Source organism: Eurypyga helias, unplaced genomic scaffold (genome assembly GCF_000690775.1).
Source record: "Eurypyga helias isolate BGI_N326 unplaced genomic scaffold, ASM69077v1 Scaffold45688, whole genome shotgun sequence".
NCBI classification, from domain to species: Eukaryota; Metazoa; Chordata; class Aves; order Eurypygiformes; family Eurypygidae; genus Eurypyga; species Eurypyga helias.
Window position 1 is genome coordinate 1 of NW_010269679.1, and position 23963 is coordinate 23963.

The window sequence follows — 23963 nt, forward strand, 5'->3', positions numbered from 1 at the left end:
ATCGTAGAAGGCCACCATGTTCGTTAATCATTAATGATTAAATGGTAATTAGTTAGTTAGACCGACTAGTTAGACCAGTCAGAAAAAGCTATTTTCTCCAGAGATCAGCTTGTATTTTCAAAATGGTTTCTGCAGGATAGCAACCTACATTTTAAAAAAGTGTTTTCTGTGTGATCAGCATGACAATCAGGTTTGGCAGGCTAGCCAAATGGCAGTAAGGTACCAAGTTAGTGTACTAAAGTGTTTTGTTAAGACCTAAAACCCATTCTCTGGTTTGTTTTGTTTTGTTTTGTTTTGTTTTGTTTTGTTTTGTTTTGTTTTGTTTTGTATCAGAAAGCTCCTCTTACTTCCTCTCGTTTTCTTATATTCAAGATGCTTAAAAATACTTCTATTGTTTATGTTTTCTTCAGTTACACAGACTCACTGCACATCTGACAACGCTGTGGGATTTCCAACAATTCTGGTTGTTGGCTGCTAAATGTCACTGAATGCTGATGCTGTACATCGCCACCTAACTTCTCAGATCACATTTGCACCCACAGTCCAAGCACTGCCACAGAAAGCTGATGGGTGTTCCTAAGAGAAGGCAGGACTCGGCAACCTCCCACGCAAACGATCAGATCTGCAGCATTCAGTGCTTGATTACACGCTGTTGAAAGGTGGTAGAAAACTCTACAGCAACGTTCTTTCTTTTTAAAATCCAATTCAGGCATCTACTCTCTTTATAAAATTATCATAAAACATCTTTACATCTTTAAAAAGGAGTTAAGTTGGTCAGCTTCCGAGCACGTACTTGCCCATTTGGGAATGTCGCAGGGTGTGATCATCAGCACACTGGCCCTCCCGTACATACTGTGCAAAAGGACCATTTCCTCTGCTCTGCACGTAGTCTCTGTTCTCTATTGCATTTGCAGGCAAAAAAGCTAAATTGTGAATTTGCATCTGCTCAGGTTTTAATAATATTATTCAGAAATACGTCTTTATTAGTTGCTAAATCCTGACCAGGTATAAGCTGATTTGAAGCTTTGATGTTTAATTGAAATGTGTTCTTGAGCCTGTTGTTAGCATTGGCCAGTATGCTGGAAAACACGTATGCCTGTGACACAAGCTGTCAGGGTGATCCAGCCACTTTGTTTCAATAAAGTTAAACCCAAAAAAACACTCTTACTCTGTAAACATCACATAGAACATTCAAGAAAATCATAGTAAAAGGTCATTATTTAAGTAGCGAAGCAAAGCTCTCCAAAATTAGGAAATACTGGATATATAGTGATTCTTGCTATCTTTAGCTCCTGCCCTGTGCAATGAATAAAGAGAAGTCCTGAGGGAGTGGAAGGGTTTGCAGTCCTAGAAGTAAAGACAACGCCAACGATGTCTCACTCAAACGACAAGTGAGAGGCACCAGTAATTTTAGCTTTTCCTGCTTTATCAGTGCTCAGGTCCAGCAGCTGACCCAGGCTGTTAGAGCAATAATGTTAAACTGAGGCACAGGAGACCATATGGCTCCTGCGGGCCCAAAAGTTTAGAACAGTGTCATTCCTTCACTGAGTGGAGTACTGATACAGTTCCTGGGTTTTCTTCATTCAATCTACAGGACTGATGGTGATGATGAAACACAGTGAATACATCGGTCTTTGCCTAGAGAGGAAATGAAAGCAAACATGTCTAGACATAGCAGGAGCATTTAACTGAGGCTGGTGCACAATAAAAGCTACAATATTTGCCACTGCTGACATTCTCTCCTAAAGATACTTCCCCTGTTGATGATACCTCCATTCTTCACAGCTACAGGATCAGATCAGACCCAAAGATGTGCTATGCTTTTCTGAAAAGCTGTGGTCTAACAGAAATTAGGTAACTGCCCTCAGACTGGCAAAGCTGATGGGGGTTTGGCAGCATTTTGTTTTAGACACTGGGATGCTTGAAGGTAAGGGTACTTTGTCATTTTAGAACTGGCAGTGTTTTTAGATCATATTGATTTTGTTTCATTGTCTTGAGATCATCTACCCTTAGCCCTAAATATAACTCCAGACTCTCCACAACTCTTGAAACACACAGTTTTAGTCTGCGCATAACTTAAGCTCAGTGCAAGCAAAAGGCTGAGCACTGCTGTGCAGAGCACCACAAAAGAGTTGAAGAGACAGTATGTGCCACTGGAAATAGGGGTGCTCTGACAACAGCAGTAATGACATTCAGACTAGGGCTAGTTGTCCGGGCCAGGTGCTACAAGGACTTTCTGCAACAGGAGACAAATCTTGGGATGTGCTTATAGTTTTATGTAAGTCTGGGGTTTGCAGTGAGTAATAGTTGCAGAGCATGGAGAAAAGGCAAAAGGGGCTCTGGGTTCTGTCATTTTTGTTAGTGGTTCAGATGGACAACAGTCAGCTACATCAAGCACAGCTCACTTTCCAAAGGTGTTCACCTGTGGTGAAGCTGATTTCCCATTATGCATATTGGGAGGGGACAAGCATGTATAGGATACACCTGAAACACCTCCTTCTCATACTTTTCTCGTTCTCCCTTTCAGTACCCAGCTACTGTGAGAATCTGGCTGCTACAAGTCTTGGGCATGAAATGATAAAATGCTGAGAGGTCTGAAAGGAGAAGTACCTTATGTGACAGGCAGATAAGTACTACATGGTACAAATGCTGGAGTGGTTGTCTGCTATAGAGCAAGGTCTTGCAAAGTTGCTAATATCAAGGAGGTCAACAATTGTTCAAAACCAATGCTATAGAAATTTACTAACTGTATCAAAATCCAAACATCTTTAATTTGCCTTATATACTGACAATCCTCAACTATGCCTTCTAAAAGAAAAGTTAACATATTCATCTCCAGTATATTGCCATTTTCCTGTTGACTTGGGTCATAAAGGTCATTAATGGATGTTTGTTAAAAGCAAACAATTCTTTTACATTGTTGCTAGTCACTGGGATAGTAGTAGTATTGGGACTCAGAAGTAAATCAGAAAAACTCAGACATTAAGGCAACTTTTAAGAATTGAATTAGACACTTGTCTAAATTAAATGAGAAAGAAGCAGATCTGACTAAGCAATGTATTTTTGGTGTTGACCTGCTAGTTCAGTGGCTGCAAAACGTGCTGTAATGTAAAGCATAGAGTCAAATTCTTCCATTAGACTTTTCCTTTCCTCCACTAGACCAATACCAATCCCAGAAGTATCTGTATGTACTTGTAAATTGTACTTGGTTCTACCTTTGATGTATATTTCCATAGCTTGAAATATAAAACTTATTTGGGAAGCTACATCTCTTCAGCTATAGCATGCATATTTTCAGATGTCTTTCTCATCCAGATCCCAAAAGACCCCATCCCTATTAAAACTTTCATGTTTTCAGACCGTGTTTGCCAAATGCAGTCATGCTAGTAATTTCTGAGCCAGCAAAGAACATTTGAAGGTCTATCTCTTTGGTCTGTCCTTGTTCTCATTCTTCCTCCTCCCAGATCCCCTTCTGGCACAGTGGATGGGGCCCCTCTAGCCTTATGCAGGCAGAAGAATGAGAACACTCACCAGAATTGAGAGGTACCAGAAAAAAAGAACACGCCTGTAGCAAGTAACACCAAGAATGCTTGTAGAGCCCTGTGATTGCAGGACACTACAAACATGCAGTGGATTTTCAAAGGCATCCGGTGATTTTGTGAGGTAGAGTTGTGATTTCATCAAAAGGCTGACTACAAAGCCACAGACTCCTATTTTAGAAATAGGCAAAGAAACAAATAACAGTGAAATCAACACTGCAAATCTCCACCTTAATAACAATCTGTTTAAATTAGGAGGAAGCATTTTTCTCTCCCAAATCCAAACTAACTCTTCCTGTGCTCATATTTCTGTGAATAAATTTTGATTGAGTTAAGAAAAATATCTGTGAGGTGGGTGTATTGTGAAAAGTAAAGGCATTGTTCTGTGTTGTAAGCCAAGTGGCTTTGTTGAACACAATTATCACTTCACAGTGTAATGCTAAACGAGGTACCTCAAGTCTTTTGAGAATTCAACCACACTGACAGTTTAGGATTCAGCATTGTAATATTTCTTTTACAGGCAGGATGGGGTGACAAGATGCTATCAGACTTATTTTGTGGTAGTTCTAGTCTTGGGAAAAAAAAAAAAAAAGGGCCTTACACAGAGAAAGCAGTAATTATCATAGAATCATAGAATCACTAGGTTGGAAAAGACCTTAGAGATCATCCAGTCCAACCGTATCTGTCCACCACTAAACCATATCTTTCAGCACCTCATCCACCCGTCTCTTAAACACATCCAGGGATGGTGACTCCACCACCTCCCTGGGCAGCCTGTTCCAGTGTGTGATAACCCTTTCGGTGAAGAACTTCTTCCTTACGTCCAATCTAAACCTCCCCTGGTGCAGCTTGAGTCCATTCCCCCTCGTCCGATCATCTGTCATTAGGGAGAAGAGACCAACACCCACTTCTCCACAACCTCCTTTCAGGTAGTTGTAGGCAGTGATCAGGTCTCCTCTCAGCCTCCTCTTCTCAAGGCTAAACAAGCCCAGTTCCCTCAGGATTACCTCTATTCTCTCATTTTTCAGATGGTAGATAGTTGCAAAAACATTGAAAGAATATAACTTAAAATTGAGGAGAGCAAGAGAAAATAACTGATTTTTCTGAAATAAGGAATTTTTCACAATAGAAAAAAAATCATCAAATGGTATTTTAACAACTGTTTTGGCATAGACTTCAATGTAGTACCTGAAACTTTGACATGATCTCATTTACAGATTTCCTTTGTTTCTTTGACTACAGAATTAGAAGAAAATACTTCATATAATGCTTTCTACAATCTTTTTTTAATTGTTAGCAAGCAGCGTTGTCTGGTAAGAGCATCATACATACAGCTGTACTTGTATATAATGTGTACAAAAGCACAGTAACAGACACTTCTAAAATGTGCATATCAGGTTAGCAATAAACCTAGTAAAGCTCCAGACAGATTAACTAATTCCTCCACACCATGCTACAAAAATTTGAGAGGAGGCATATACAATTTAGGTACTTAATCAAAACAGGCTTTGAATATTAGGCTTGGGAAATAATAACCCTAAATTGTGCCGATTTCCTGACAAAGAGGAGTTATAGTTTACCTGGGAAATACCTTCCCTGCACAATGAAAAATAACAGGCTGTAGCTTGCATTTCTGCCAGAAGGCAGACTCATGCTGTCCACACCACATACAGCAATTTAAGATACTGAGTGAAGACTATAAATCAAACACAAGCATCAAACCTACTATAAATTAGATTATTATTTTTCCGGTAGGGTACCTGTATCATCTGGTAATGTTCACATCAGACAAATGCCTTAAGGAAATAAAAAAACACAATGGATTTAGAAGTCCTATGAAATGTTATGTTGTGCAGACAGATTGCCAAACAAAGTGAGAAGCAGAGAACCAGAAAAAAAAAAAAGTGCAGAAATGAAAGGGAAACTTGATCACAGTCAAGGATCACCACTGAGAATGGAGAAAGGAAGGCTTTAAGCTTTTGTGTTTTGTGGGTGTAAAAGATCTACAAGTAAAATTGATTCAAGACTGATCATAGCAGAGGAATCCAAAACTCAGTCTAGCATCCAGGAAAAATTAGTGACATAAAATATAAGAGTTATGAGAACTTACGGGCTCACACACATTTACAGCGTGAAGAGAGAGAAGAGGTGAAATGGAGAAAAAGGAGGATGAGGCAGTGTTAGGCAGTTATGGATGATAACTTCCTAAACTATTACAGACAGATCATGTCAATCTGCTTGTTCAAGTAAAGTCTTCCAAGGAGCCACTGAAGCCTCAAGGCCACTGCAGTCAGCTAGGATAGTCAGAATGGAGCTGGTCCAAACTTAATGCATAAATGTTGTCATTTGATTGTTGCACACAACTTCATGACATACTATAGGTCTCACCAGCTGGACCATGTTGTTTGCCAAAAAATTTTGAACTTCAGCTGGTTCCATGGAGTTACAAATAGAACTAACAGTAAGTGCATTAATAAGGACAAAAGGAAATCTAAGATGCTACACTTTTTAACACATCAGCTTTGGAAATCATAAGACTAGCAACTAATTCTGAAATCCAATCTAAGTTTCTAGTGTACTTTCTACTGTTCACCTTAGAGAAGTTGCTACAGTGTTGTGACAGAAACAGATCGATGCTGGAGCAGTTCCACCCAATTTGAAATAAAGAGCTATTTAAAATTACATTTGGCTCATGAACTGGCCATAAAAAACTACTTCCTCAAGGTGCCATTGTCTACCACTACTGCTCCTTCTCCTAAGAAGGACATAGTGAGCATCTCCCCTCTGGCTCAGACCCAGAAGAGACCCTGCCCCAGCTAACCTCTCACCTGGATGGAGAATGGTTATTAGTCTGACAGCATGCAGCTGTATTGAGGGAGCAATCAGCTCCGACCCCATCAGCTCTTTGAGCAAAAGCTGGTGCAACCCTGGGACAGATTCGAAACTTTTATATGGGTGACCTTACATGAGTTTCTGCAGCAAAAATCTTCAGTCATTGTGCCTGTTTGACTACCTGTGTTGACACATGAACTGATTTTAAAAATAAATAGAAAAGTCCGAAAATAAGAGGCATTTTAAAGCTGAACTGCTTGCTTTCTTGTGGTCTGAAGGGCAGCTTTGCAAGCCTTGTATAAGGTATCCCCAGCAAAGGAGTGTGAATAAGAGAACAGTAAGCTCTCCCAGCAAATTTATTCTGGACAAGGTGGTAATTGGTAGCTACAGTCTTACCCACCTTTCCCTGCTGTTTTAATGCCAGATCTGCACTGACCATGGTTGCTGAAAATGTTCTTCTGGGAATACCGACAGACCTGTGCACTGTCCATGGCACTGGGATGACTCAAAAAAAATTTGAAAATTCCTTCTTTTCAGCAGCCCAGCTAGGATTTTCAGTCAGTGCACTGAGTATTTATGCACAGGGGCCTTCAGGAAAATAAAAAATTAAAACTGAAACTTTCAGCAGTACATAGCCTCTGTTTGGACTGGTAAACAGCACGTGTGAGAGGAGTATCAGATCTAGACAGGAAAACAGCTGGTACGGAGCCAGCAATGACAGCTACCCATGTGTCATCACTTGGGATTTATTTCATACTAGAGCTTGTCTAGTCCCATGGGCTGCATGGTCATTAGTGAACAAAGCATGTTAAGTGTGTTCCTGCAGGACATCTGGGTTCTGCACTCTGAGACTGCTCTGAGCTGTTGGAAGCCCTACCACAGACCCTCTCTGAAAAAGCCACTCAGAACTCCCTCTTCGAATGTTCAGCCATCCCATTACCCTTGGTGTCCTTCTTAGCTGTGTACTAATATCAGCAAGGTCAGTTAGCAGTAGAAAATATAAAGCATGTAAACACTCTAAACCAATGGTGCCACAGACTTAAATCAGAAAAATGAAGTTTCAGACACTAAGTTGTAGAAAACCTGCACATTGCACACATTTTTCCTTTGAGATGTTAATCACTAAAATGTTATTTTAGCAGATAAACTTCTGACCTCAACAGCAAACAGAACCCCCAAAAAAGTAAATTCTCATCTGTATGTCTGCCAAAGTGAAAAAACAAGTGAGACTTAAATGAGGTAAAAATCTGTCACTCAAGAATTGATTTTTTTTTTCTGAAACTGGAATCTATGCATTGCAATGGCTCCCTAGTTGATTCCAAAAATGGCAACCAGTTTTAATGAACAATGCTTGTACATACAGCACAGCTAAAATCATGCAAATCTACTAGAGCACGACATAAGCCTGGATCAATATTCAATTAAAAATACATATTTTTCAGATCAGAAAATCTATATTTTTTGAAGCAACTTTAGATAGGCTACACTAATATTCACAGCATTATTCTGCTTTTTTATGTTAAACATGTATTAGCGTCTTCTTTAAAGTACAGTGTAAGCTAGTCAGTTTTGTTTTCTCAAAAAAACATACTCTTCACTTCTATCTAAAAGACCAGGTGTGAAATAACCTCAGATTGTCCAGACTTTAACAGATCCTCTGTTCTGAAGACTCAGACTGTCTAAGCGTACAAAAGCCAAAAGTGAGTTACAAGCTGCAAAGAAAGAAAAGAAAAAGTTCAGATTTGTTTCACAGTCAAAATCACACCTATTAAATCATGATGACATTTCTTGTTTTGAGTTGTGCCCATTCAGTTGCGTCATGCTAGTCACTGTGTTCCTCGTATTGCTTTTCAGGGAGGTCATCTGGATGGCAGAAGAGTTGCGCAAGTAGCTGGCAGATCTTTCTTGCTGAGCTTTCCTCCTGCAGCAAAGCTGGTTGTTGAAATGTCTCCTAAAACTCTCACTGAGAAAATAGAGTGCAAATGGGTTGACACAAGAGTTGCAGAAGCTTAGCACTCGGGCCACTAAGGTAACAACCATATGTCCTGTCGATGGATCGATCTCATTGTAATTAAAAGATCGGTACATGTACAGCACATGGTTAGGAAACCAGCAGATAGCGAAGAAGCCAACAAAAACTAAAACAATTTTTGCCAGACGTTTCCGAGTTTCCATCTAAAAAGATGAAGAGAACCCAAATGAACAACAATGAACAGAACTACTCTACATAACAGACAATTAAAACATGTAGCATTTTGCTTAGCTTTAACAACTGTCATAAGTAAAGCCAGTAAAAATGTTTCCTTCAGGGGCTGAATTACTTTTTCTCTCTCATTTACTCTCCCACTTTCAGTTTACTTTCCGTGAAAGATCCTAGCTGTTTGCAGTTACAGAAGGTTGCACTTTCTATAAGACATACGCAGCAAGAGTGATTCATGACCCAAGAAAACGTTGGCCTTTAGCCTGAAAGCAGGCACCAAAGGATGCCATGAAACATAACCTTTTCTGATGAGATTTCAGTGCTTGGCTTGAAACTTAGCTTTAGTTAGAAAGCTATTTAGAAACCATTGGCTGTGAAATATAGAGATGATGTGAGTGAAATGTGGAGGCACTGCTAGGGTGTTAGCTATACAATGATACTTAGATCCCATTCTTTTGCCTCAAATGCCTCAGCTTGCACCTCTCTCCCAGACAAACCACCAAAACTGCATCGCACAGTCTGAAGCATCTTAAGTCCAGGGTAAGGTGAAAGGTTCAGTTCATCTTCAATAATGACATGAAAGAAATGTATCTTAATTGCAATGCTAACATGTAATTGGATTACAATGTAGATATTGAGAGTGGCTGAAAACTTGACAGGAAATGAGCCTACACAGTGGTTCCAAACTGAGAGAGGGAGAGAAACTGTCCAGGCAGAAAGCACCAAAGGGAGGCAGAAATTTTCTACATATTCCTCCCAAAAGATTTAATATGTATGTCAGGTACCAAAGTTTTGCAAGGACAGGAAGGTTTTCTGGCTTTGCTGAATTTTCTGAAAACAAGCAAGTGAATTTATTCTAACAGGGTTTCAAAATATATAAAAAATCTGTAAGTGGTTTTCTTGGCTCCATCTAAACCATAGGCAACGGGGAATGCACAAAAAAATGGGAAAAACTTTAACATTCCAATGTGGTAGGATTTGCACTCAAACAGATTGCAAAGGCAGACTAAAAGGTGCAGAGGTATAGCATGATTGTTACACTTTTGTGCTATGGCCTAAAGAAATGTGAGTTGGTAGCAATAGTCTGAATTTAATTCCTCTTGCTGGGAGATATGCAAGAATGTTCTATCCTTCTGAGTCTCATAGATTAGCAAAAAGAAAGAAAAAACTAAATAGAATTTTAAAATATGTTCTTACTTTGGAAATACATGTGGTTTCAGAAATGTAATATAAATTAAATATTGTTTCCATCCTGAGGGTTCAGCCAAAAGGCTCTCTATATTTAACAGGAAAATAAAATAATACATGGAGTGCTAATATATATGCATTTTTGACAAGAAACAGGCTAGAGTAGAAATGAAATACTGAGCAAAAAGGACATGAGGGAATATGGTCTTACTTTTTAAAAGACTATGTACATGCTATATATGCAAGGAGATTTCAGTGAGGGGAAAGGTATTTTCTAAGATATTGGCAGAGAAAATACTTCCAAATGTCTTTAATGGGAATAAGTATTTTTCTCTATCAATACTAACACTTTTGTAAAGTGGTTGAGGCACTTTGACCACAAAAGCTGTTGTTCATATGTATAAATGTTCCTGCTAATGAACAACCTGTTGCTGTCTTATTGCTTCCTGTGCATTACAGGGAAGCTGGCTTTGTCCAGCATTTAAAAATGCTTTGTCACAAAGGTATACAGAATTTGTATCAAAAGTTTTATCGCATATATACTAGAAAGGATATTAGGAAAGTGTGAGTTCTGGATTGTATACAAGAAAGATCTACTGAGAAAGCAAAAAAAGATTCAGATCATGCCCTGTGTTCATATTTTCAGCACTCTTTTGTCTGAGAAGAAACTTAGATCCCCTAAGAAAAATTTTCCCTGCCTATGTCAGTTTTTTGATTTCCAAGCACAAATTAAATGGTGGATTCTAAAAAAGTTCATGCAAGATTTCTTCCCAAAACGGATGCCTGTAGAGGTAGGTGAAGCCACTAGCACTAACTACAAACACACTGCTCCTCAGTAAGAACACAAGTGAAGATTACATTAACAACACATACAAACACATATACCAATCCCATTTCTTGTTAGGAATATGCATTGATAGCATTGTTTTGTTTTTTTTTTTTTCTCCTTGCTCATATTTATTTACATACTGGGCTTAATACTGAGTAATTATGGAAACAAGGAGATTTTTCAGATAACCCTCAGTTTAGTTCATGCATGTAGAAACTGAACGAATCCTCTATGAAATCTAACAATTTGGATGATATAGTTCCTGTACTTTCATTTATAAGTGTATAGAGCACACAAATGTTTTACCAGGATGTAAAGAGCAAATTGCTTACCTGTCTTTTGGAATGCTCACTGTATTCTCCAGGGATGTTGTGAGCACTTTTTATTAAACTCTTTGCAATATGATAATAGTAGATACTAATAATGGCAAGAGGTATGAGGAAATACACAAGGAAAATCAGCACAGAATGAATCTTTGGGTGCATATCATCCGTCATGGGGTATGGTATACATGCGGTGAAAGTGTCGTTATCTGTGTCATTGATGTGGGCCAGTTCAGAGAACACTGCTTCAGGAACTGCTAGGAGCATGGAGATTACCCAGATGGCAATGGCTTTAACACAGGTCCATAGCACTGCACTGGAGGCCTGGATGTCCATGGGATTCACAATCGCTTTGTACCTGAAATCAATCAAAATGCAGATGCAGATTAAAAGGTATCTTTTCAAATTCAACATGTGATGCTTAAGGCCACTTCATATTTTTGATTAAAGTAAATTAATTAAAGTCATATTTTGTTCTTGTTTGAAATGTCAAGGGGTTTGTAATCTTTCTTAAACTTTCATTCTCTAAATGTGTGGCTTCATCTGTACATACACCCACCGGAGGTGGCAAAAGGAGCCCTGGATACAACCTGTGGCTGTCGGTGCCCATTCTGTGCCAGCCGGTGAGAGTGCAGAAGCAGCCATGACTCCACCCTCCCTTCCTCCAAATCCCCACAGCAAACCCCCAAATGCACATCCTACCTCCACACTTCCACCTCACTCCCATACCAGCACATGCACACTAGGGTGTGCTTCCTGCCTCAGCTCCCACAGCCTAGGACTCCCCACTGCTCACCTCCCATATCAGACTCCACCAGCCCCCACTCGTAGCACAATGATCAGCTTTAACCACCTCTTGCCAGAGCAGCACCAACCGCTGCTGTGGTGGCTCTGGCCTTTCTACCCCAGCACTTTTTTGCACATGGATATACTATCCTGACTGTAATGCCTGGAATATAAACATATTCATAAAGTCAGGCAGGAATGACTCCTAACGGCCTGGGCAGAATTATTAAACTATGGAAGAACAAAAAAATTTCCACATAAGCAATTGGAGGGTGCTGCTCTACCGCGTTTTGGGAAACTGTCTCATAGTATATGATTGTATATAAACCTTTGCAGACTGATAATTTCATAACCATTACAATGAAACAGGAAGTATTGCAGAGAATGGAAACATCACACTACAGCAAAGTAAAATAAATGAATAGAAGTGGACTCTGGTCAGGAATTCTTTTATTAAAAAAAAAATGTTACAGAACATGATACAAAGTTAAACTTTGGGCAAGAAAAAGTCAGGCTTAGAAGGCCAAGTATACTTTAAGAAAAAGACTTCAAGGATACCTTAATGATTGATTTAGATTTTTAATTTATTTTGAAAACATTTTTCAAAATCTAAGTAAATAATGTTTTAATGTTTTTATTAAAATCTGAACATTAAACAAAACATTTCCATTTGTCTAAGATATAGTAATTTGGGCAGTTGTTTTATTTGATGGGGTTTTTTTTGTTTTGCTTCATCACAGTTTTTTGTTTCTAATTTTGATTTGATTTGGAATGGGTGAAGGTGAGTTTTTTTAACTGCAAAAGTTTTGAGAAATGGAAAAAATATTTTTCTTTAACATCTAAAGAAAAGTTTAACAGTTAGAAGGGAGTCAGGAGAGATTCATACTCCAGGTATATAACTTTATTCATGTTAAGGTCTTCCAAGTCAGTGGAGACGTATTTTCAAAGCTTGAATCTGGTTTTAAGGCATTAAATCACCCTCTGAGGTGCTTATTCTTCCCTGTTAGCTATACAATGAGCTTAGAGTGACAAGAACTGTAACTTAGGTGTTGCTACTTGGCGATAAAAATCCTTATCCATGCATGTAGATACACATATATGCATATGCAAATATAAATATGTGTGAGTATGAACAGGTGTCTAAATAAATACCCAAGGTTACTTTATGGTTAAATATAACATAGTTGCAGAAGGGAATGCTTAGAAATGGAGTTGTGATCCCAGATACTCTTTATGGCTGATTTGCAGGTCCTTACAGGAACATCATAACCCCTCAAAACCTTGAGCAGGTGTTTGAGGAACTGTGGATAAAAGCTATATCCCCATGTAGCAAGTTGTGAGTTTTCTGGAAACCAACAGTGGAAATGTTTATGCCATGAAAATGTCTGGAGCAGAGCACTATCTTAGTATGCTAGCAAATCTTTTCTTCAAAAAGTATTTGAGTCAAAATATGCCTTGGACTCCTCTTTCTCAGGACTATGATAAATTGTCTTACTACTAAATAATTAAAAAGAATGATTGTTTTTGTTCATAACCTCACTGAATTCAGAGAGAGGATTTTTCCTTTGTTTTGATCCTTATTATGGAGTAGAAAATAAAACTTAGTAAATTCTCTCTATTAATTTATATTTACCATTTCTTCTAACGCACAATAAGAAACTCCCTGGACACCAAGGTGTAAAGAAATCCTTCATACTGCCATAGGGAGAATAGAAACTTCTGCATGAAGGATGAATTCTCCCCAGCAGAAACTGTGACCTTATTATTCAATAATTTGCTTCCTATTGCTGTCTGCCTTAATTTCATTACATAAAGACAGACCTTCTCTTTCATTTCATTCAACTGAGGTGATGTCAAGTCCTTAAATCTGCTCATTTTTTAAACTTTACACTGCTGGGGAACAGCTGGTTTTGGGACTTCGGGGAGGGGGGAAGGATGTTGGATAAAAATGATGTTTCATTCTACAGGGGATTTTTTCTCTCTCTTTTCCCATTACAATGATTTTGACCTCAATCCTTCCCCCAAGACAGTGACCATGTACAACTAATTGTTTTAGCAGCATTTCGTCTGGTTGACATCTAAACGGGGCAACTTTTTGAAAGGCTTTACATTAGGAAAAGATGTGGCATATTTGTGCCTTGGCATATATTGCTGTTCCAACAAATATCAGTCCTTCCCCTGAGCTATGACTGACTCCAGATTGGAAGGCATTGGAGCAGAGTGCCCTTTTTCACAAAAACAGCTGGGTTCAACCCAATAAAATTCTCAGTTTAGTCCTATCAATATTCTACTTTCTACTTCAGCTGTCTACAAGACAGCACTCTTCCTCCTAGGACTCAGCCCTGCACAGTACTCAGTGTCAACAGGAAGGAAAAGGCACTAAGTTCTTTACAAAATCTGTCATCTTGCTTACATCTCTGAAAAGACATAGAGTACAAAGAGACAAGTTACAGATAAAATCAAATGTGTTATTAGAAGTGTTCCCAAAATGAAAACCCAGCCTCTTCCTTTGTAAAAAAAAAGTGTAAGGTAAAAGCATACCACCAATCATTCATGTTACAAAGTGCGTATTTTCTACCAATAAAACAACACTGCTAAATCAGGGTAAGGGTGCAAATTATTTAGTCTAATTAGTAAGCAAAATCCATCTTTTCCTTTATTTCACTGATGAAAAAAAAATTATAGGTTGCCATGAAGATCAGGAAATAATTATAAATATGCATTTGGTTTTAATTAAAAGCCTTCATGTAAATTCTGTCTTTCTACATCCTCTATTATTACCACTGCTGACAAAGGCATCCCAGCTCAGGAAATACTTCTATAATAAGTTTCCTTTCTTTGGAGCTGTGGTTTCTGCCAACAGACCCAAGCACTAACTTGCCCATTCTGCAGATACTGGTTTTGTTTGTATAGTGTATTTTCATTATACAGCGATCTCCTTCCTTCCACACAGTTCCCAAGAAATGATGAAAGAATAACCTCTTCCTCCAGAGCTATAGCATGTTACCTTCTAAATTCCAGTACAGCTTACCTACTCCTCCCCATCTTTGTTTTCAAAGGCCTTCACAAAGCTATTTCTCAGCTTCCACTTAGTATGGGAAGCTCAGTCCTTGCTGAGTCCCAATACTATTCCCCTCCCACACACTCCACAAGAAACTGCCTCATGTTTTGTACTAACTAGTCACCCATTGCAGCTCTATCTCTTTTTTCTAGAGTATTCAGTTGTGATGCCCTTAAAAAACAAATTAAAAAGTAAAACCAAAACAACTAGACAATACTTCGGCAGCCACTGGACTATGATTACAGCCTACCATTCTAATTGCCTCAATATTTCCTTGGCCTTTCATTCCTGCATCTTGTGTTGTCCCTACTTCAAAACCCTTCAGGTCAGGGATTTTCTTCTTGTTCCTGTTCATATAGCATCTACCACAAATAAGACCCTTATTTATCACCCAGTTTCCCACATGCCATCCCAACGCAGACAAATAAATACAATAATGAAGTGTCATAAACCAAGCAGAGACCTAATTCAGGCAAGGCAGATCCATACTACTTTGATTTAATTTGCATTTCAACCCTGGGTCTGATATAATTTTCTTTATTAGTATTGCATTTCCTGCAAACTAAACCCATTTATCAAAACCATTTCTGTGTTAGCATTCTATTGTGTCATTGCATCAAGATTTCAAACACAAAAAGACAGCATTTAGCCTAACAATACAAACTGATATAAATATATCTGCATAGGAAACATCAATATTTGTTAAAAATAATATCATGTCCAGTTGTAGTCCACTCCACTGAAGTAGAATGAAATTTTGGATGTTGCCAAATCCCTTTTCCTTGTTTAGACAATTCAATTGTCTCAATTGTCTCAACTCCAGTTGCATCATTAAGAGGAGAACAACTTATCTAGCTGAAAACAATGTGGAATCATCTAATGTCCAGTGTGTGGGAATGTCTTCCACAACACACAAAAAGTCTGAGATTCACATTTATTCAGTTTTATTCTTTTAAATTCTTGTAATTAAAAGTAAATTTCTTAACGTTTTTTATAGTTAGTCCTAATATTTTTGTTCTGTACATATCTATTAAGTGCAGAAAATTGCATTCACCAGGAATGAGCATCTCTAAGGTCTGATAGCTGAATATAATGAATAGTGCTTGAAAGGAAGACTAGCAGACCATGTGTAATCATAATTAAAATGAATGTAAATGGCATATGTTCTGTGTTTCTTAAGGGGAAAGTCCTAAGATTTTCCTAAGTGGAAAATTTTTTTCCCTCTACAGAAATATGCACCATTGAGAAAAAGCTATCAATAATGCTTCAACAAAGTATGATTGAGACTTTTTGGTGATGATTTCTCCACCCCAAAAGGAATCAAAACCTAAGTTTCCCAGGCTGGTGTTTTTTTCCACATGAAATATATAACCTGTCCTGTCAATCCAGGGTTTCAGAGGATGCATTTTCTCTTTCCTTTTCATTTTTATTTCTCTTGAAATTGCTTTCATTTTCTATTCACTTCACATTAGCTAAATATATTTCTTACAAGCTAGTACAAACCTTGCGATGCTAGCTCACTGCTTGCAATCTGGCTTTTTAGTCCTACTTGTCTAAGCCCATTTGTTTATAACTTCATTAGTTAAAAGTAGCATTAGTAATTTGTTCAGTTCTCCTGAGAGTAGTAACAGTAAATTTTTTCACTGGCTATTATTCAGAAGAGTTCATATATGACAGTATTCCCAGTAGATTTAGATTTAAGTTTGACAATGCCAAGTTGCTGATGTACATATTTTTACATATCCACCATATGCTTACTGCAGGACTCCAAGCAATGATATCCACACATACTTGAATGAAGATCTCATAAAATCATCACTGCTGGAGCAGAAGGTCAATAAAAATATCTCTTACAGAAACTGAAATGCCTGGAAGCCGAAATCCAAAGTGTAAAATATGTTCAGTGCCAGTTTATCCTCATAAAATTTTTGCCGTTACAAAATCTTTCCTCCCATTTCCTTGATGAATTCAGTATTAGCCCATGTCATGGCAGATAACATAACTATTGAAGAGAACATTATATGGTCGGATGATTTTCAGAAATGTTACAAGCCAGGAAGAATTAAATAACCAAATCTCTATTAATGTATCTGGAACAGACTTAGATTTTGCCGTTTGAGAATCTAGACCCCAAACCTCTAATTTCCAAATTCAGAAAGTTTCAACTTCATTTAAGTGCTCCAGTATCATAATTTGGAAGGCTCCACTCAGTCACTTTTAAACTTGTTTCCACTTTAAATTAATTGGCAACTTCTGTTGTAATTTTGCATTTAAATCAATGTAGATGGAAAACAAGCATACAAAATAGGAAAACAAAAATAGGAACATCAAAAAATCACAGAGAAAAAGTTAATATAACAATACTTAAAACAAGCAAACTTGGAGCCAAAGCACAAACACGACACTGTTAAAAAAAAAATACTATGAAAATTAGTTGGAAAAAATGAAACAGTATGTGGGATAGTCATGTGAAGGACAAAAAAGAGTCATACAAGATAGAATAATAACATATCAGAACAATCCATTTCTTTCATACTCATACACACATCACAATTTTATTTGTACATATGCTCATACAAAGCTGGAAAATCACAATTAAATCTACATGCTGCAGAACTAATTACGCTAAGGTTTGTATGGATTGTTTGTCTCTTGGTTATTTACTCGGACATCTGACAAGTTGTTCCAAGTTAATTCCAAAACACACTTCTCTTCAAGGGCACCAAAGCTGGTTTCCTCTTACCTTCCACAAATTTCATGTCTTGCTACTTGTAGTTACACTGTCAAATTGGGCTAAATCTGAGCATTGATTTAGGAGTTATTAGTGAAGGTACACAGGGATTGTAACTGCATATGTCTTGTTTCATTAGTACATATAAAACAACCAAAAAGAATTTATCACTAGGAATATATAATCTGGAATAATGGTTCTGTAGCAAAACCTATATGAGAAATACATCAGTTCTTCTATAATTAAACCATTTAAAAATCACAATTCAATGAAGTTGTCCCTTTTGGGAAGGATATTCGAGAGATCTATCAACCTGCATACATATAAAAGATATTTATTATTTATTCTCTGACTAATTTATCATCACAGAAAGCATGTGAAATCTTTTTCCCAGGGGGAGTGCATTGGTAGATCATATTTGATCTTCAGCATTGTTTCTGAAAACCTGCTGAAGGCAGACTTGAGCATTCCAACAGTCCAATTTGGATAAACCCATTGCAGTGTAATATATAAGGGAATTGTGTACCGTGTTATGGGGAGAGACAAACAAAATAAAGGTATGAAGATTTACATTATGGCCCTTGGTGAATTATAGGTGATTTTCAGGATGTCATTTAATACTACATTCCTTGTCAAGGCTCTTTAGTCCCTGGATGGCAACTTCTAGAGCTCAAAAGGAAATCATGTCCAGTTCCCATCTTCACCTGCTCTGGTGCATGTAATAAGAAATGAAGATTTTAGAGATCTCCAATCACTATATTTCAGCCTGAATCAGCACCTGACATAACAAAAGAAGAAACTTCAAATAAATTTTGAAGAAAAGTAAAAATAAGTTTTCATTAAGAGTGATTTTCCTAATGACAAATCCTAAAGTAGTTACTAGGGCACAATTTCACACTTCTGAATGTCTTCAAAACATTTTCTGAGTCCCTTAGATGTAGGAGACAGGCATGCAAGATTGTTTTGTCATCAGTTGTAGTCAGAAGTGATCACGTAGGTACTAAACTTGCACAAAATACTTTTGAGTGTCTTTACACTTTTAAAAATACAGATTGCAATCTTCCAAAATTAAAGCAAATAAAGAAAGAAATAAAACAAACAAACAAAAGTATCAAATAGTTTAGCTATTCAAACCTATAGGATAAATTTTAAGCATTTCAGTCAGGCACTGTATTTAGTTATTTAAGTATAAATTTAAATTGTCAAACTCCTTTGTTATTAAGATATAGGAAAGGAGTCATGGCACTAATGAAAAATAACTTTGTTACCTGGTTAATCAAGTATGTGTCTCATCAAAGGTGTCTTTCTGTCACACTTTGTAGGAAGAATACAAAGATGCTATTTCAATTGCAGTAGGGCCAGTTGCTCCACTGTTCAGCTTCACTGTCTTCATTAGACTGCAGAAGGACTGTATTTGAGCTAGCACATCTAAACCCTTCATTAGAAAGAAAATTAAATCTAGAAAAAGTAGCAGAATTAAATTTAATCCTATTTTTACAGGTCACATAAAAAAATGAGGCATAAATGACAGCTAAAGAGAAAAGGAAAGACTCTGGGACAAATCTAAAGCTGTGTAAGGAGTGGCCATTTATTCCTTCAAGGTCTACTCACCCTGGGTCTCTTGGCACTTTTGGATACAATTGCTTTTCATCAGCATACACAATAATGCAGTGATGGCCAGAGGTGCACACTCTAATGTTCATTCTCAATCCACTGCCCTCTGAACTTCTCCACACCAAAGTTTATGCGTCATCCAGCCCTCTATCTCCGAAATGCATCTTGGACACATCTTTCCATACTCGTGCTCATATCCTAGAGTCCTTCCCAGGCACAAAACAGCCCTGAGAAGAGGGTGAAGAGCCTCATGGGCCCAGTTTGCACTCCAGGCTAACTGCATAGCCCACTGTGGGCATAAACTGGAAAAACACTCCCTGAAGCAGTGAGCAAGTCCATGGGGTGGTTCAAGTCAGGCATAGTTCAAGCCAGGTTCATCCCTGTCTTCTGTCTTTTTTGCAGTGAGGAGATGCTGGCACACCTTTTGTTCATGTGTCCCACGCTGCAGTCCCTCTGGCTACCTTTCTCCTTTCACCTCTTTATTTTTACCCTCCTTATGCAGGGCCATACCGAGTCCTGGGACTTTCTCATCCACATCCATTAGCCCTGGCTAAAACTGCAGTACATGGTTCCCAAAGAAGCAAGCTAGACAGGGGACCCACTTGTATTCCCTTGTCCATCCATACCTCTAGGAAGTGTACCCCTGGCCATCACACACTAGCACTGTGGGCACTTTCAGGGTGTGCTGAGTGCTATTGGAGATCTTCCCTATGGTGCCTTTGGTTCCCCTTTTGGTTTTGGTAAATTTTTGTCTCTTCCTTTTTTCCATTTGTCATCCACTGTAATTATTAGATTTTCTTTTCCTGTAAGCCACACACCGTTTTTCCTCTCGGTTCTTATTTATTTTTTTTAAACCAGAGAATATTAAGATTTCTGGAGGTGATCTGGTTTCTCTGCAATGGAGGAAAATCAATAGGAGCAGTGGCCATGAGGGGCACAGGTGCTATCCCTGCATATATTCCTCGTGGCAGTGAAGGGGGACAGCTAGCTCAGTAGCACCGCTCCTGTGCTGCCTTCTGCACCCCAGAGGAGAGGGAGACTGCACCCTCCCCCAATGCCAAAACACTGCACCACCAGTGCCACCACTGCATTGTCTCTGCTGCCACCATCCCCACCGCTGATGATCCCCCACTCCCCTTTGCCCCAAAATGTGTGAGGCTGTAGCAGCACACCACCACCCACACCTGGCAGCCAGACCCACAGGAGCACAAGGGTGGGAAGGGCTGTTCGATGGGACCAGCTGCTATTCCTGGGATGGGCAAGCTTGGGCAGATCTGCTGTGTGCTGCCAGTTTCAATCCACAGATGCACTCTAGGGAAGTCTGGGAAGCACTGTTAGAAAGTATGTATCATGTTTGTACACAAAACCAAAACCCAGATAATCTCAGTACTAATGAATCTTCCAGATAGAAGGTGCACATTTGTCACGCTGAAAGCACTACTGATGCTGAGAGGGACTTCTGTGACAAAAAGCCATGTGAAACAAAGCAACTTTAGGAAAGATATATATGCAATGAATACTAATTTTTCTACCTTATAGCTTCAGCTTGTAAGTAACAATCATTCAGAGTTTATTGCTTTTGTAGCCACTATTGTTAAATGTATCATATACATGTAATTTGCCATGCAGAATTTCCACATAAACAATAAGTGCTAATTACACTGTGGAAACCAATACAACCTCCCTTATCCTAATTCATGCAGGCACACTGTAAAGAACTCTAAATATTTATAAATCTGTTCCTTAGTGTACTCTACATCTGAAGTTCTATACAGTCCTGGGGTAATAGGAAGTAAAAAAACAGGAAAGGCTTTAATGGTCACATATTAAAATATACTTTGAGCATTACCCATGAAAGAGGGATTGCTGAGAAAACATTGTATACCAAACCAAACATGTACTGGATTATAATGGAGCTTTTTTAGCAATATCAATGCTTCCAAATTGCTAACATCTTATGTTAGATTTGCTTTTCTGGAGATAATTCTGCCCCCAGCCAGGCCTTGCCTCCTCATCACCTCTCAGGTGCAAGATGCTGCTACCACTTCTGATCTGCCAATGTAATTAATAGACATAGAGCTTCCCCATAACTGAGTCTAGTCAAGATGACATATGTTAGGATCTGGCTACAAATTAGTGTGGCAGAAACTTCTCCACACCAGTGCCTCCCCTTTAGTTTAACACAAGTGTCACACAAAAAAGTAGACCTCAGTCCAACCTAAACTGCACTGAGGGTCAAGCCAGCTTCACTGAGAGATGACTTGGGACCCTAGGAGATAAGACACTGGTATCTGAAGTCAGTGGCTTTCCTTCTGACTAAAAAAGAAACGGTTCTTGTTCACTAAATGAAAATATAATTACAGAGGGTAAAGAAACAGAGTTGTTAAATTCCTAGACTAACCATTTATGGCATTTGTACATACTGTGGACTCCAAAATGCTGGAGGAACATATTTATTACAAGCTTATATGGTCACAGCACACCATCTGTAGCTATTTTCTATGATGTATAATTCTAAATGCATTCAGTGTAAATATCCAGCATTATTACTTCTTGAATCTTTGCTGATATTAAAAGGATATAAAATTATATGGAAAGAGCAAACTACAAATGCTCCAAAGCTATATAAAAAATAAAGAATTAATTAATCCTTAAGCTTTAAACCATCAGCATTCCCTCACATTGTATTTCACTAGAGATACAATCTCCTCTGCAAATAACTTTTCCTCTTTCAAATAAGATACCACAATTATACTTTAAACAGTGAAAATTGAGCAGAAAGAAAACTGCAAGGTTTGCTTGGCTCTCCAAGTACAGCTTTTGACATACACTTTAACTGAGGTAATCAGGGAGTTACAGGTGATCACTTTTAATCAGAGTTCACTTTAAAGTATGTTTTTCAAGCTCTTCAAAAATATAAATCATTTTCATATCTTACAAAGTCTTCACACACAAATATTTTAGATCTTGATTCCAACACCACTGAAATTGATGGCCAGGTAAGACTAGTTTCAGGTGGAAACAAATGATTTACTGAACTGGCTAAAAAAAAAAAAAAAAAGAGAGAGAAATAAATTACAGTTATACTCTATTAAAAAAGGGTTAAAAGTTTTAAAGAAATGTTATAGTAGATGTGAAGATACATTACTAAACTCAAGCCTTTAAATAATGTAATATAATGCATTTGCTTGGCTTAAAAGCCAGCAAAAGAAAATGGAGTATTTCCTATGGAGGAGGAGTTCAGCATTTTCATTTCTGGCTGAAAAAAAACCCCAAGTGGTTAGATAAGGGAAGAAAGATAATTTCATTTAATTTAAGGTTGCCAATTAAGTCATTCAGAGTCTGAAGCACAGTTCAACAGCATCCCAATTGCTATGAATCCCTTAAGTATCACTTTATATTAACTGGAAGGAAAAGCCTGGGGTCCAACTCCTTGTTTCTTCCTAATTTGACAAGTACAAGACATGTCAGTGTTACTGTCTATTTTGTTTGGGGGGATTTTCTTTTTTAATTTTCTTTTTCCCTTTCATTTTCTGTAAGTTTAGAACAGACCAAAATGAATAGTTTGAACCAAAAGTTTATGACTGACAATAACAACAGAACAGTTAGATGCCTCAGAATTTCCAGAGGCTGAACTACTTACTCCAGGCAGTCAGCTCTGGTAACCTGCTTTTCCACTAGGATACACACACCCACCGCCTCAGCGGAAAGAAACAAATCCATTAAAAATACCTCTGTGCCTGACTTGGTTTAAGCTGCTCGCTGCCTGCTGACGTATCACTGCGATTTGTAATGGATTACGTTTAGGGTCTAAAACCTTCCCCTAATGAAGAAGAATTCAATACATTGGCTGCTAAAGGACCATTCCAGAGGTGCACAAGAAAGGACTAAGCCCAGCTCTTGCAGGTGGCATCCTGGAAGTTGGGTGCCCAGGCACACCCACCTCCAGAAACCCTTTAAGTTAGTACCAACCAGACTCACCATCACTCAGTGACAGAAGTATGGGCACCTCATGTGTTGGCATGAGGGGATTGCAAACAAGGGGTACCTTATCAGAGGGGTGTTTCCCCTCTCATGCGAGCTCTGGCTAGCCTTAGCCCAACCTGCAGAGAGCTGAGAAGGGGCAGTCCAGCTTTCCTACCTGTCGGCACTGAGGGCAGTGAGGGTGAAGACAGAGACACCAACAGAAGTGAGCTGGATGGCAGGGATGAGTTTGCAGCCCACCTCCCCAAAGAGCCACTCCTCGGAGAAATACCGTGAGGCATCCACAGGCACACAGGTCACCAGCAGCAGCAGATCACCGGCAGCAAGGCTGGAGATGAAGATGTTGGGCACGCTCCTCATAGCGCTGTTGGAGATGAAGATCTTCATGAGGGTGATGTTGCCCAGCAAGCCCACAGTGATGATGAGCAGGTAAAGCGAAGGGATCACGCAGCGGATGGTGAACATAGCTGTGCTCCGTGCCGGGGGCAGCTGGGCTTCGTCTGGCACCAGCCGGGCGCTCCCATTCCCCCCGAGGGCCAATGCTTGGAGCTCGGGTGACAGCTCTGCCTCCATCCCCCAGCTTCGGGCTGACGGAAGGTCTCCGGTGCAAAGTGCAGTGGGAGCCACTGGAAAGCTTCACCTGTCTGCACGTCAACCAACTTTCTCCCCTTTCCCTCCTGCCTTTCTTCCTCTCCCGTTTTCCTTGTCGAGCTTTCTCGCTTCAGAAATGCAGAGGAAGCACTGTCCGCGGCGCAGTGGAGGGGAGGGGGCGGGATAAAAAAAGCCGCGCTGCTCCTTTTCAGCTCTTTGGAAAAGCCCTCTCCCGGGGAGGCAGGAGGGCGAGGTCCTGAACTTGGGGGGCAGCCATCGCCATGG

The 23963-nt window shown here is 39.0% G+C and overlaps 1 protein-coding gene across 1 annotated transcript; it reads right to left on the reverse strand.

Moving 5' to 3' along the window:
- Positions 1–8144: 8144 nt before the first annotated feature.
- NMBR (neuromedin B receptor) lies at positions 8145–23660 on the reverse strand. Its single transcript, XM_010158176.1, has 3 exons — positions 23245–23660; positions 10921–11269; positions 8145–8546 (listed from the first exon to the last, which is right to left on the reverse strand). The coding sequence occupies exons 1-3, from the start codon at positions 23658–23660 to the stop codon at positions 8145–8147; spliced, it is 1167 nt and encodes a 388-aa protein (XP_010156478.1).
- Between the last annotated feature and the right edge of the window lie 303 nt (positions 23661–23963).

What these genes read in the sequence shown, in the direction of transcription:
- NMBR (XM_010158176.1), bottom strand. Translation starts at nt 23,660, where the DNA reads ATGGAGGCAGAGCTGTCACCCGAGCTCCAAGCATTGGCCCTCGGGGGG. An exon ending in ACTGCCCTCAGTGCCGACAG is followed by an intron (nt 11,270 to 23,244) that starts GTAGGAAAGCTG and finishes GATTGATTTCAG; the next exon opens with GTACAAAGCGATTGTGAATC. An exon ending in GTGAGCATTCCAAAAGACAG is followed by an intron (nt 8,547 to 10,920) that starts GTAAGCAATTTG and finishes TCATCTTTTTAG; the next exon opens with ATGGAAACTCGGAAACGTCT.